At 36.1% G+C, this 12,396-nt stretch overlaps 1 protein-coding gene across 5 annotated transcripts in view; it reads left to right on the plus strand.

Moving 5' to 3' along the window:
- The window catches only part of MBNL2 (muscleblind like splicing regulator 2), a 128,158-nt gene extending 117,624 nt beyond the window's left edge, over nucleotides 1-10,534 (plus strand). For 2 of the 5 annotated variants that reach the window (XM_074329435.1, XM_074329434.1), the window contains 4 exons: nucleotides 1,155-1,208; nucleotides 1,846-1,999; nucleotides 9,074-9,109; nucleotides 10,395-10,519. In XM_074329435.1, the coding sequence (XP_074185536.1) occupies nucleotides 1,155-1,208; nucleotides 1,846-1,999; nucleotides 9,074-9,109; nucleotides 10,395-10,504 (354 nt within the window). In that variant the 3' untranslated portion in view covers nucleotides 10,505-10,519. Of the gene's footprint in view, nucleotides 1-1,154; nucleotides 1,209-1,845; nucleotides 2,000-9,073; nucleotides 9,110-10,394 lie in introns of all 5 variants that reach the window. The other 3 variants (XM_074329436.1, XM_074329437.1, XM_074329438.1) reach the window with 3 other exon arrangements.
- Nucleotides 10,535-12,396: the final 1,862 nt, after the last annotated feature.

Below are 12,396 nucleotides of genomic sequence, written 5' to 3' on the forward strand. Positions count from 1 at the left end.
TCAAAATCAATATTTGTTATTATTTTAGCTGTTTAAATGAAACTATCAGCCCAAAAGTATGATTATAAGTTAAAGATATTATTTTACTTCTAATATTTCAAGCAGTTTTTTGCTATTTTTTAGTTGTTTGCTATTTTTAGCTATGGTATTTGTTCTAGTCAAGAGTTCCACATCTCATTAACTGGGTTGGTCACTCATCATAGCTCAAAGTACAAATAGAATTATTAAATATAAATTATTTTGATACCTGAGGACACTAAATACCTTTTTAAAGGGTATTTTCTTAGTGTAATCTGGTAAGTTGTTGAGATAAATTGAATTATAATTTCAAATGTACTGGAAGTCATAGAATGGATGATAAGTTAGTCATTAGAAACAGTACAATGGAATAAAAGTGGAGAAACTTACTATTCAAATTAAAAACTTGTTAAGTTTGGAAACTTATTCCACATGCCAGATCCACGCTAGCAGAGTGAAGAGAAGAATTGAGACAATTATCCACGATTCAGACAAAAAATTAAGATCCAAACCCAAACAGTTTTGCCTAAATAATCTTGTGTTTGAATATTTTTTTGCCTGAATTTTTTGTCTCAGTTTGCCACTTCATTTTGTTAGGCTAGATCTTCATTAAAAATTATTTTTATACAAGATATTATCTTTTTTTTGACTTGGACATTGTCTTTTTTTGACTTGGATATTATATACTTAGTTCACTGATTATTTTATATTTGAAAACTAACTTATCAGAAGTTCTTCAAGCCTATGGCCCTCAAAAGTTTTCCATTTTTTTCTGAAGCAATATAAAAAATGCTTATGGTGTGTATGCAAGCTGCTGTTTTAATTAACTTTCCTGAATTTCAAACATCTATATTTTACTCTCTTATATGCTTTTAACTAAGGTATAGTAGATGCATTTTTGCTTCAATACTAATTTAAGGTGTAATATTCATTTCTTTAGAGAACATTTTTGTTGTTGTGCATGCCTAGTGTTTTGTACGTTGTATATTGCATTCAGAATATTTTTTTCCTTCTCACCTATCCACAATGCAATGCCGTTCCCATGATGCACCTCTGCTTGCTGTTTACCTGTATGTTAATTCGCTTGAATCCCATTGGCCCACTGCCATCATGTGCTCGCTGCCTGTTATTAAAAGACTCAGTCGACTGCCAAAGCAATGAAGCGACCTCTCGAAGCATCTGTAGACCTGGTACTTTGACCTTTCACCTTTCGCTTTGCATGTAGCTTTTCAGAGAACCATCTGAGAGTTGTATTACTTGTAAACTATTGGTTGCAAACAATCATTATTATTAAGTAATGAAAAAAATTCAATAAGGTGTTTAGCCATCTCATTTTCATATATAATATGTGAAATAAATTAATCCTAACAAATTTTAATATCTTTTCCAAAAGAGTGAAGCAAATTTAAATTACTTGGCTCAGAAAATGCTCCTTATAATTCTTATTAACCTTTAAATTCAAGAAATAGTCATTTAGTTAACGAAAATAATAGGTATTAGTAATAACACAAATGCTTCTTTTCCCCCCTTAGAATAGTTTAACTCATTTTAAAAGCTGAAGCCATTTTTGTTGTTGTTGTTGTTGCTTGATAGTTTTTCTTTTCCTTAGTTGAGATGCTACCATTTGGGATTAGAGAAATCATGCTTTCGCTCTCAATAACAAATTCTCACTCATTCGACATTGCCGCTGTTTAAAATAAGGTGCATGGCAGAGGCATCTCCTTAGCTGTCGTTTTTAAAAAGAATGTTGTAATTGATGATCTCTGTGGACACTGAAGGTGTGTTTACTTTGAGTTATACATACCTTATCCAATTCTTCACTTACAGGCCTTTCCACCTGGTGCTCTTCATCCTTTACCAAAGAGACAAGCACTTGAAAAAAGCAACGGTGCCAGCACGGTCTTTAATCCCAGCGTCTTGCACTACCAGCAGGCTCTAACCAGTGCGCAGCTGCAGCAACACACAGCGTTTATTCCCACAGGTATGTGCCCTGACAGTTCCAAGTCCTGTGTCCGTGTGCCCTTCCGGTCATGTGCTTTCTTCTCATTCCTTTAAGCTGTTTGGTGGCATCTAGTTTGCTTTCAAAGGTACAAGAAATATAGCCCAAAACTCATTGTCCTAGCTATCTAGATATATTTACCTTGCTTGGAATGATAGCTAAAGACTGTTAGGATTCTAAAGCCAAATATTTTATAGAGTTAAGTGACAGCTTGAACCTATGAGAAGCAAATAGCAGTTAGGTCTTTGGTTTCTTGTATGTACACATGCGTGTAAAATTGTTTGTGTAAATAAGTCCTTTTATGTGTGACAGTTGAAATTTATCATTAACCCTGTCTGACCTAAAAATAGCAATTCCCATAAATACTAACCTTTTTATTCTATTCTTATTCAGAGCACTAAAAAAGTGAGGCTATTCAAATTAAAGCAATCTTCTACTCATATTTTTACATTCATTCTATCTCTTTTGCCATCCTTCTCAACTTCCACCAAATTCACAAATATAGAGAGCTTTCATCCTTGGTTTCTAAGTCAATGCCTGATAATACTAGCTACTAAGGTGTATTAACTCAATCATTTCACTAAGAGATGAATTACATTAATCATATAATCTTGAAGTTTAAAGGATTCTTAGTGATCTCCTCATCCAGTTCATTGTTTTACAGATGAGAAAACTGAGGCCCCCTAAATGTGAAGTGACTTCCCAAGGTGGCACAACTAATGAGAAAAAGACCTACAACCTAGTTTCCCTGTAACCAGCCTAATTTACATGACATGACACAACCCGGACCTCCCTATGTGGAGGCCACAGAGTTCTTCTTTAGAGCTTGGCATAAAACAGCAAATAAAAGTGAAAACAAAGTACAATGCATTTTAACCTTCCTCCATTTCTTACCCACCTCCCTGACCATAGATCTACATACACCATGTACAAACACAAGGAGTCACCATAAATTGACTGTGATTTTGACTTTTAATCTGTGTTAGAAGCAGGGATAATATTCTCAAAATAAATAAAATTTGCTAGCGTGTCAAAAAAACAAAAAAACAAAACAAAGCAACTTGGGCCTTAGTGAGAACCCTGTCCATTGTATTCTTAGTTTCAAAGTCAAAATTTTCATCCCATGATAGTGACTTAAAGGTAAATATAGATAAATAACTAAATAACTACTTTTGTCAAAAAGAGCTTGCTGATCCTAATCCACGTGGTTGTACTTTTTTGGACTTGTTACCCATTTCCTTAAATCCCATAGCACATCAGGTGTTAACGTAGGAGGGAGTTGAATAAATATTTATATGATATTCTTTGTATAAAATCTATACTTTGAAATGAATTATTAACCTGTTAACAATATTTATTATAGTAGAAATATAAATTACATGAGTAAAATGGTTCTTACTATTTAGTTTTCCTATTTTAGTCCCGCTGTACTCTTAAAATAGCCTCATAGACCTGTAGAGTCAATCTCTAAGTCAGTACTTATTGGGGCTTCACTCTTGTCCTGTTACAACCTCAATTAGTGACACTTCAGTGCAGTTATAGCATAGCAGTATTTGTACTTGTAATCCACTTGATATAACATGTTTGCAAAATAATTACTAGAAGGTATACTTACCTAGAGGTCCTGTGTGATTTCTACAAGCGCCTTATTTTATAGACCTCGTCACTAGATATTTTAAGATTAAAAAAAAAAGTGGGAAGAATATACTGAGGGGAAAAACAGAAAAAGACAAGTCTGTTTCTGAAGATTGGGTGATAATGCCACTACCATTTTCTGGGAAAGCCTATGTAACCCTGGAGCTAAGCCATGCAAAAGACCGAAGGCCTCTTGACTTCAATCCAATAATGATTGATTTGTTAAATCACTGAAAGAATCCTCATTTTAAAATATTTAACGTGGAAGCCATGTAAAGACTTCCAAAGCAAGAACCAATATCATCCCTTACGTAATGACTTGATTATTGTTGATGAAATTCATTGTATCGAGGACCGACATAGGCTGTACTGGCTGCTGTGGTTGTGCACTTCCGCCCTCTGCTGGATTCCTTAAGAACTGTTCAAGTGTGTCCGGCAAACCTACATTGCGTGGTCTTTGGGAACCGAAAAGTGGGTCCTAGCCCACTTAATTCTGTGAATTAGAAGTGTTTCCATCTATAACATCGATACAAATATCGTAGTGAACAAACATGTGTCTCTCGTGCTCTGAAATGGTATTTCAACTTCTAAGAAGTTTTCATGTTTCTCAGATGATAAAAGCGAAAATAATTTTATTAAAAGGAAATTAGTATAATTTTCCCCCACTTAAACCTATAGAAGAAATTTCAGTGTTTATTTTGGCTCTAGTTTTTGTTTCAGGCTTTCTTTCTCAACAACATTTTCAACCTAATTTTAAAGTGATAGTAATCATTTATTGCTAATCACTGTTGTTTTAAACCTCTGCAAATTAAGTGATGATGTTCAAAAATACTTTTTGTAACTTGGTAGATGGTGGGCCCATTATTTTTAAACGTACAGATTTTGATTTTTCCATAAATACTTTAATAAGTTTCGTAAATACGAAACAAAAAGCATTTTATGGTCTCCCAGAGGTTACTCTTTATTGAAAGGCCATTCATAGTGAAGTTTTGGATGTGCTACTAAAATTCTCCTATTGACACAATGCGAATTTGGATTTTACAAATTCTGCCTCCAGGCTGTGGAGATATTAACATAAACTATTATGCAAGATATGGAATTCTTCTCCAAAACCATGCTAATATAATTATCACCCTGGTTGATGCCCTAGCACATTTGCAGTGGGTGGAAGTTTCCTTTTTTGTTAGGGATTATTTTAACCTACTAGTTATACTTTTTCTTTGCTATGTTAGGAAAGTGGCAAAACCACACCCACTTATAAAAATAGCAGCATAATAGTTCTTGGCGTTTCTCTGACAGGTTTATTCTGAGTTACTGTAAGTAACATTCTTGCATTATTCTTCAAGATAGCTCTGCCAGTGGCAGGCATAATTATTTGCATTTTGCAGATGGGAAAACTGAGGCTGTGTGTATGCTGTAAAGTGGAATGTATAAGTAATGGAATTATCCAGATAATTCTGACTCACAATTTCTAGAGTTGAAATACTTGTGCAACTGAAGCAGAAAACATTTGAGAAGGCTTTGTTGATAGAATCAGTGATGTAGTGAAATACTTCAGCTGGTCAGAACCACAATGACCCACTGACTCCCTCCTTGAGTTATTTCATTATATTGGAAATATAGAATACGTAGAACAGGAAAAGTGCTAGCGCAAATATTGCCTAAGAATCAGAAACCATAATGTTATATAAGGGTGTCACAAACCTTTGTGAAAGATTTGTTAGTATTTCATGGAAACTATATCTATATAAAATCACAGCAGAATGTATATATCCCATTCAATTCAGCAAACAGTTTTTAAATACATAATATGCTGTGAGTTCCAGAGGTAGTAGTGGAACTACAAAGGAGTTCAGAACTAGGTGAAAACCAAATAGAATGGAAAGCATTAAGGACTGCCTTAGGATATGAGCAAAGCTATTTGCGAGTGAAGGAGAAAGGCATTGTGTTCGGCCATCAGCATGTACAGCTGCTGGTTGACAAAGGATATGGAGAAAGACAGATGGTCTAAAGGAGAAGAAATTTGCTTAGGATTTTATGAGGAAGATTTTACCAATGGGGAAGGGCATCCCAGGCAGTGGGGACAGCATGAGTTGGGTAGAGTGTATTTGAGGAAGTTATCTATTGTAGCGGTAGTGTAAAGTACTTAAGCAACTATATGTGGCAGGGGGATAGGAGTGGGGTGAAAAGGCAGAGATGGGGCTCGAAAGGCAGGTCAGGACCAGAGTCTGGCATTGAGTAAGCCATCCATCCACACATGGCAAAAGCTATGTGTTTCCGATATTCATATCACTTTTAGACAACGTAGAGACCGCGGCTCGTCAAAGTAATTTGGTTGAGTAGTTCAGCCAAATCCTGAGCTGAAGCCGATGTGGTGTTTCCAGTCCTAGCCCAGTGTGGTTGTGGGAGCTGCTGTTGATGGTTTGCAGCCCAATGACATTCTCATGTATGCCACAGGAAAGCCCTCCAAGAAAACCCCTCCACATTGGAGTGAGAAAGAATAACATGGAATTTTGTATAGGAATAACTCTGAACCCAGCTGTGGTTGACTTTAAAATGAAATCATTCACAAAATGGGTACTTTAATGAATTTTAGGAACCAATTGCTCCCCCACGCTCTTACTAATGGCTGAGAACATGCATTCAACTGACTGACCACCTACCATGTGCCCATAGACGTAGACAGACATGAACCCTACTCTCGTATTAGAGTATACAGTAAAGGAATAGAGATGGATGTTCCATAAATACCCCTATAAATGTATAATTAGAAATTTTCTGAGTACTTTGAATGAAAAAAGTAAATAGTTCAATAAGGTTAAAAGTAGAAAGCTGATTTAATTGGTATGTGGAGGTAGGTAAAAGAATAATTCAATAGTTTTCTAAAGAAATGACATGTGGGGTAACGATGATTCAGGCCAAGAAGACAACTTGCAGGAAACCCAAAAGTAGGATAAAAGTGATGTGTTCAATTCAAAGAAACGAAAAGCTAACCTGTCTGGATCATGGTACAGGGATGAGCTGGGCAAATCGTCAGAGATTGGGCCATAGGTGGTCTTTATCCAAAAAGCAATGAGAAGGCAATGAATCATTTCCAGAAGAGAAGTGAATAAACTTGTATTTGGAAAGGTTTATTCTACCAGCAAAGTGGAGAAAGGACTAAGTGGGGGGCAAGAATGGAAGCAGGAAGACCAGTTAGGATGTTATTGCATAGCTGAGCCTAGAGATAATGGTGAGCAGGACTTGAGAAGTGGCAGTAGAGACGGACAAACAGACAAACACAACCTGCATTCTATAAGCAAGATTACTGTGGCTTATTGTTGAGTTGGGCCAGAGAATTTCACAAGGGAATGTGACGTCAGGCGTAACTTTCAGTTTCAGCTAGAGCTACTACACAGATGGTGATGTCCACATTTCCTAAGGTGGAGTAACAGAGTCTTTCGGAAAGAGCCATGTTTGGACATGTTAAATTTGAGACGCTTGTCAGACATCCAAGTTGAAAGGCCAGGTGAGCAGATAGATGAAAGGACCTAGAGCTCAAAGAGAGATCTGTTCAGGATACATAAATTTGGTAGCCTTGAGCTCATAGACAGTATTTAAACCCTGGGTTGAACGGTATCATAGATTGGATTATATGCCAGGAAAAAAAGTATAGAGTAGATGAAAAAGAACCATAACTGAAAAACTCCAGCATATAGAGATATAGTCTGTGTGTGTGTTATCAGAAAAAAACATGAAAAAGAGTGATTTGTTATGGACAGAGTGGCCAAGTGCTAAACGTCATCAAAACTCAGGAAGCTAGGTTAAGATGGAAGAGCTCCTACTGATGCAGAAATGCGGAGTTCTTTGGTGGCATTAGCAGTTTGAGTCAAGAGGTCAAAATGAAAGCCAAATTGGAGAGAACTAAAGAATAGATGGGAGTAAGGAAGTGAAAATTTATGTCTAGGTAACTTCTAGGAAATTTGATTTTGAAGATAAGATTGGGCTGGAGAAAGATAGAGTGTCATGAATGGGATTTTGAGGCGTTGGGGTGTGTGTGTGTGTGTGTTTTAAATTGGATATATTAGCACATGTTTGCTGGAGAATCCAGTAGTAGCCCAGGGAAATAGCCTCTTTTCCTGACTAGTTAGTTAATGTTCACCTGATCAAAATGTAGATCAGGCAGAAAGTCTCCATCAGGTGTGAACAGTCGAGCAGAGAGAATAAAGACCTACACGTCTCAGATTCTTCATCTAGTATTTCAGAAGGCAGTTCTAAATCTAAGTGGGTACACTTACATTCATTAAAAACGAATTCTCTGGCACCCACATGACACCCAATCGTCAGTTATGTGAATTCTTACATTACCTAATGTTCATTCTAACGAACTGAGCCAAAAGTAGATAATTCCTTTCAACACAGTTCTTTCTTCATCCTCCACAACATACATTAGTGTTCATGGTCAGAGTTTTCTAATTCAAGTACATTAATAACACCACCCATATGTAAGGCAACTATCCCCAAGGAAGGGCTGAAATCCTCCCTCCACACCTTTCACCTACCCACTTAGACATCAAGTTGAGATTTCCTAGGAATTTTGCAAAGATTTCTCTCAGGGATCCCCTAAGAGCAAGCCATGACAAAATTCCCTAGTCCTGGTCCTAACTCAGGCCCAGCTCTGCACTATTTTTCCTCTACAGTGTTTAGACTTTATTGCTAAGCACCACTCCTTTATTATAATGAAACTGGTAGCAAAAACTAGATCAAATACACACCCTGGTCATTCTTTCACAGGAACTTCAGGCTTCCAGCGTTGTAGGGCTTTCGATAGTAATCTAAAATTCACCTGATCTGCAAGACTTTGATTTGGAGGATCCAGAATCTTAATTACTGTTTTTATTATCATCTTGTTACTGACATGAAACATTTTTCAACCAAACAAATGTTTAATGCAATAAGGCCGTTGTAATCCAGTGAATACAAAACCTGACCTGGATTTAGGAATAGACTTCTATTTCTAGCCTTACCCTTGACTCACAAAACACATGACCTTGGAGTAGTTACCATGCCTCAGATTTTTCATCTGTAAAATACCCACTTCCTACCTTGGAGGATGAACTTGATAATGCCTGTAAAGTACTTTGAGGTCTTTGAGGAAGGACCCTGCAGCATTATCACGTCATTCTTATTAGAAACATGTTGATGTAAATGAGTAGAAAGTGTGAAAAGTAGTCTAAGGAGTGACCTTCGAATAATATTGGCTTAAAATAAGTCAGATATATTTGTGTCAGTACTGAAAATGTGAATGATTCTAAAAGACTGTTACCTAACCCTACTTATTTCTGGTTGTGCTTCAATCTCACTTTGAATGTTAACTCTAAACCGCTAACCTGTTTCTTTCCCTTTATTCACTTTTTCCACCTACCATTGCATGACACGCAGGGTCAGTTTTGTGCATGACACCCGCTACCAGTATTGGTAGGTTTCAACCTTTTTTTATTTGTCTTTTATATTATGTACAATACCTTCACTTGCTTGAAATTTATTTCAGAGATGGTAGAAATGCTTTAGGAAATGGTAGATCTGAAGGTTTATTTGGCTTTAGAGTTACTATATAGGTTTTTAAAATGTACTTGTGTGTTTAAGAAAGTGACCATGTTAATGTGCCTAGAACAACCACTGTGTTAGAACAATCACTACAAAACATAAAACCACAAGCACGAGTCTGCTTTTTAATGATATGTATTTTATTGTATTTATAGTTTATATGGTTTAGCATAAGAAAAACAGCTTACTTTATCAGACAGGCAGGCTAATTTCATCAGTGTTTTAAAGTTTCATAGTGGTGTGCCCTTATCTCCTCTTTGCTGTGTGTTAGAATTATCAGAGTTTCCCAGAAGTATTTATTTTTAAAAACATTACAAACGGATGTATTTTGAAAACAAATATCTGACCTGCCTTTCTTATTATTCTTTTTAATTATAAGTGTTGATTTATTTGTGGTGATTATTTGTACCTTAGCATTCCCTTAGATGTTAACTTTTAATAGCATATAGTTATCGCCATACAGTCCAATGCCTTGGTGTAAAAGTCCGTCTTTAGGATATATGAATTAGTTCCATTAAAAGAAAAATAGACATTGGCAAAATTTGGCAATTTCACAGTAACTGTGTTAGAATTTACATCAAGGCCATGATTTTTGATCCACTGTTTATTAACCCAAATAAACTACAGTCCCCGGTAATTCCAGTTCAAACAAGCAATACTAAATTGACAAAAGAAATTCAACTTAACCACAATAAATTGTAAAAAGTATCCTATCTCAAATTAGGCCTACAAATTGAGCCTTTGATGTTTTAGATTCTGATTGAAAATGAATATCATATACTCTTCCTTAACTGGACATTACATTTTATGTTTTTAGAAGCAACCATTATTACAGACACTGTAGACTCTGAATTGGGAATGATCAATTGTTAGAAGTAAAATGTTTGTAAATACATCAACCAAAGTAATCTGCTTTGGCCTTTCTGGGAATCACTGATTATGTTTTAAAACTTCCTTTAATTGTACTTGTAATAAGCTATTTTCCCTTTTTTATTTCTCTCCCATGCTTCCTTGCTTTGCATTGTGATTGCATGCCATCTGCTGGTTTAACCCATGATGGCTTGCTGCTCTGATATTCACCATGCCAAAATACCACTTCTATTACCATAATGCTACACCCTCCTGTTCATTGCTCCCATGGTTCCCCTCCTGAAAGTACCCATGATGCACAGCGCTACGTCAGCCACTGTCTCTGCAGCAACAACTCCTGCAACAAGTGTCCCCTTCGCAGCAACAGCCACAGCCAATCAGGTTTGCTCCTTTTAAAGCTTTCTTTCACAAATCCCAAACTCTAAATGAGTGCTGATATTTAAAAAAAAAATTCTCGGTGAGAATTTTTTTTTCATGTTTATCCATCAAATTTTATTTTTTTAATTAGTTTATAGCAAGCATTTATGGACAGGTTGCACTTATTTAGAGTTAACATTTACTGCAAATAATGATGTAGCTATGTTTTGTGTTGCACTGTTTGTTTTCGTACCTAATATTGTGTAATTAACCTGACAGGCTTAAATTCCTTTTAGTACAGCATTACGTATCCAGTGGTTTGTGAATTGCCACAAAGAAATTACAGAAGCTTGCCCATGGGTGCTTCAAAACTGGCTAATTTTGATTCAGTTCATTCAGACCCTATTATCTGTTGTGGAGGAAAAAAATTCTCCTCTTGGAAAAGTCTCCCCTTTTTTCTTAGTATCAAATTTGAGGTCTGAATGGTTCTGTTAACATTTCACCTTGATCATATGTGCTCCCAAACTCACTTGGTTCCCACTTTATAATCTGTTCAGATACTGGCATAAGAGCCAAACCATATCGGAAGAAGCGTTCTAGGCACCGAGTTCACAAAGGCTGGATATGACTGATTAGGGATGTTTAACTCTGTTGGTTTAATGCATGTGCCAATAAAACCGTGGATGTACTATTTTTCAGTGAGGGCCAGTTGGCTATTTCCCACTCTGTTGTCACAGGCTGACTGTAACCCTAACCCCAGCCAATCAACTTGCAAACATGTGCTCCTGGTTTGGAAATGCGCATGAGGATGAGTGAGCATAAACTCTTACCTCGCCTAGAAAAACACTTTATTGCGCATGCCCTCCCTTCAAAGAAGAGGAATTTTAGTTTTGTTTTTAGCTTAGTTTTTTGTTTGTTTTCTTTTGTTTTGTTTTGTTTTAGATAAAATCTGCTGTACTAATAAGAGATGAAAACAGGAGTAGGCTGAAGGAACTGTCCGAGATAATGAGAGAAATTGGAAAAAGTTGTGTCAGGGCATAAATGGTAGATTCCAAAATGAATTCTGCAGGTGGTAAGGGCTGATTAACACTTCTTTTCATGTTCAAGTGAATAAGTGATTCCAGTGCTTAGGTCTCATCACTAAAAAGATAGGTGTTAATGCACTTGAAGGAAGGAATAAAAGTAAAATCCATGACAACTCTTACTGTGCCCTCCAAATTGTGATAAAGCAGGAAAGAGTAAGGGAGAAAGGAGAGACCAAGTGGGAACTCAGAGGCAAATATAAACCTTTGGCAATTCTTCATTTCTTTATTCACCTCCTCAAAAATGCAAATTTACCTCTAAGGAAAGCCCAACTCAGCATCAAATTAGATATAATAAAGAACAGCACATAAGGGTCTTACCTGGAGAGAATTTTTTTTTTTTTTTTTTAATGATGGGATAGAAGAGACAGTTTGCATCCTTCCATTATTAGGTTCAAAGCACCTCTTTTCACTTGTTCATTCTTAATAGGAAAGTTGGGTATCTGTTCCTTTCAATTGTTAAGTCCTGCCTTCTTGAACCATGTTTTTGTGATTTTTTGACAATTTTTGTTACAAAGTCCCCTCATAAGAAAACAAGTTTCAAGTATAATAGAGCAGTATTTATTACAATGGAATTTTACCAACACTTTATGGCAAGTTAAGCGTGTCTAATACAGAGAGAACTTTCCTAGGAATGGAAAGGAAGTCAAGATAAAGAAATACTTTGGCGTTTTAGGAGAAATTCCTTTATTATAATAAAAACTTGATCATGTATCAAATATTTTTCCACCCTAGTAAATTTTTGGCTCTGTTTGGTAAGAAAACACTTGGAGAAATTGCACAAAGGTATGTAGGTTTATGTATATGTGAAGGGAGGCAGAGGTAGAAAGTATGACAAACTAAAATACA

Source organism: Rhinolophus sinicus, linkage group LG04 (assembly GCF_036562045.2).
Source record: "Rhinolophus sinicus isolate RSC01 linkage group LG04, ASM3656204v1, whole genome shotgun sequence".
NCBI lineage: Eukaryota > Metazoa > Chordata > Mammalia > Chiroptera > Rhinolophidae > Rhinolophus > Rhinolophus sinicus.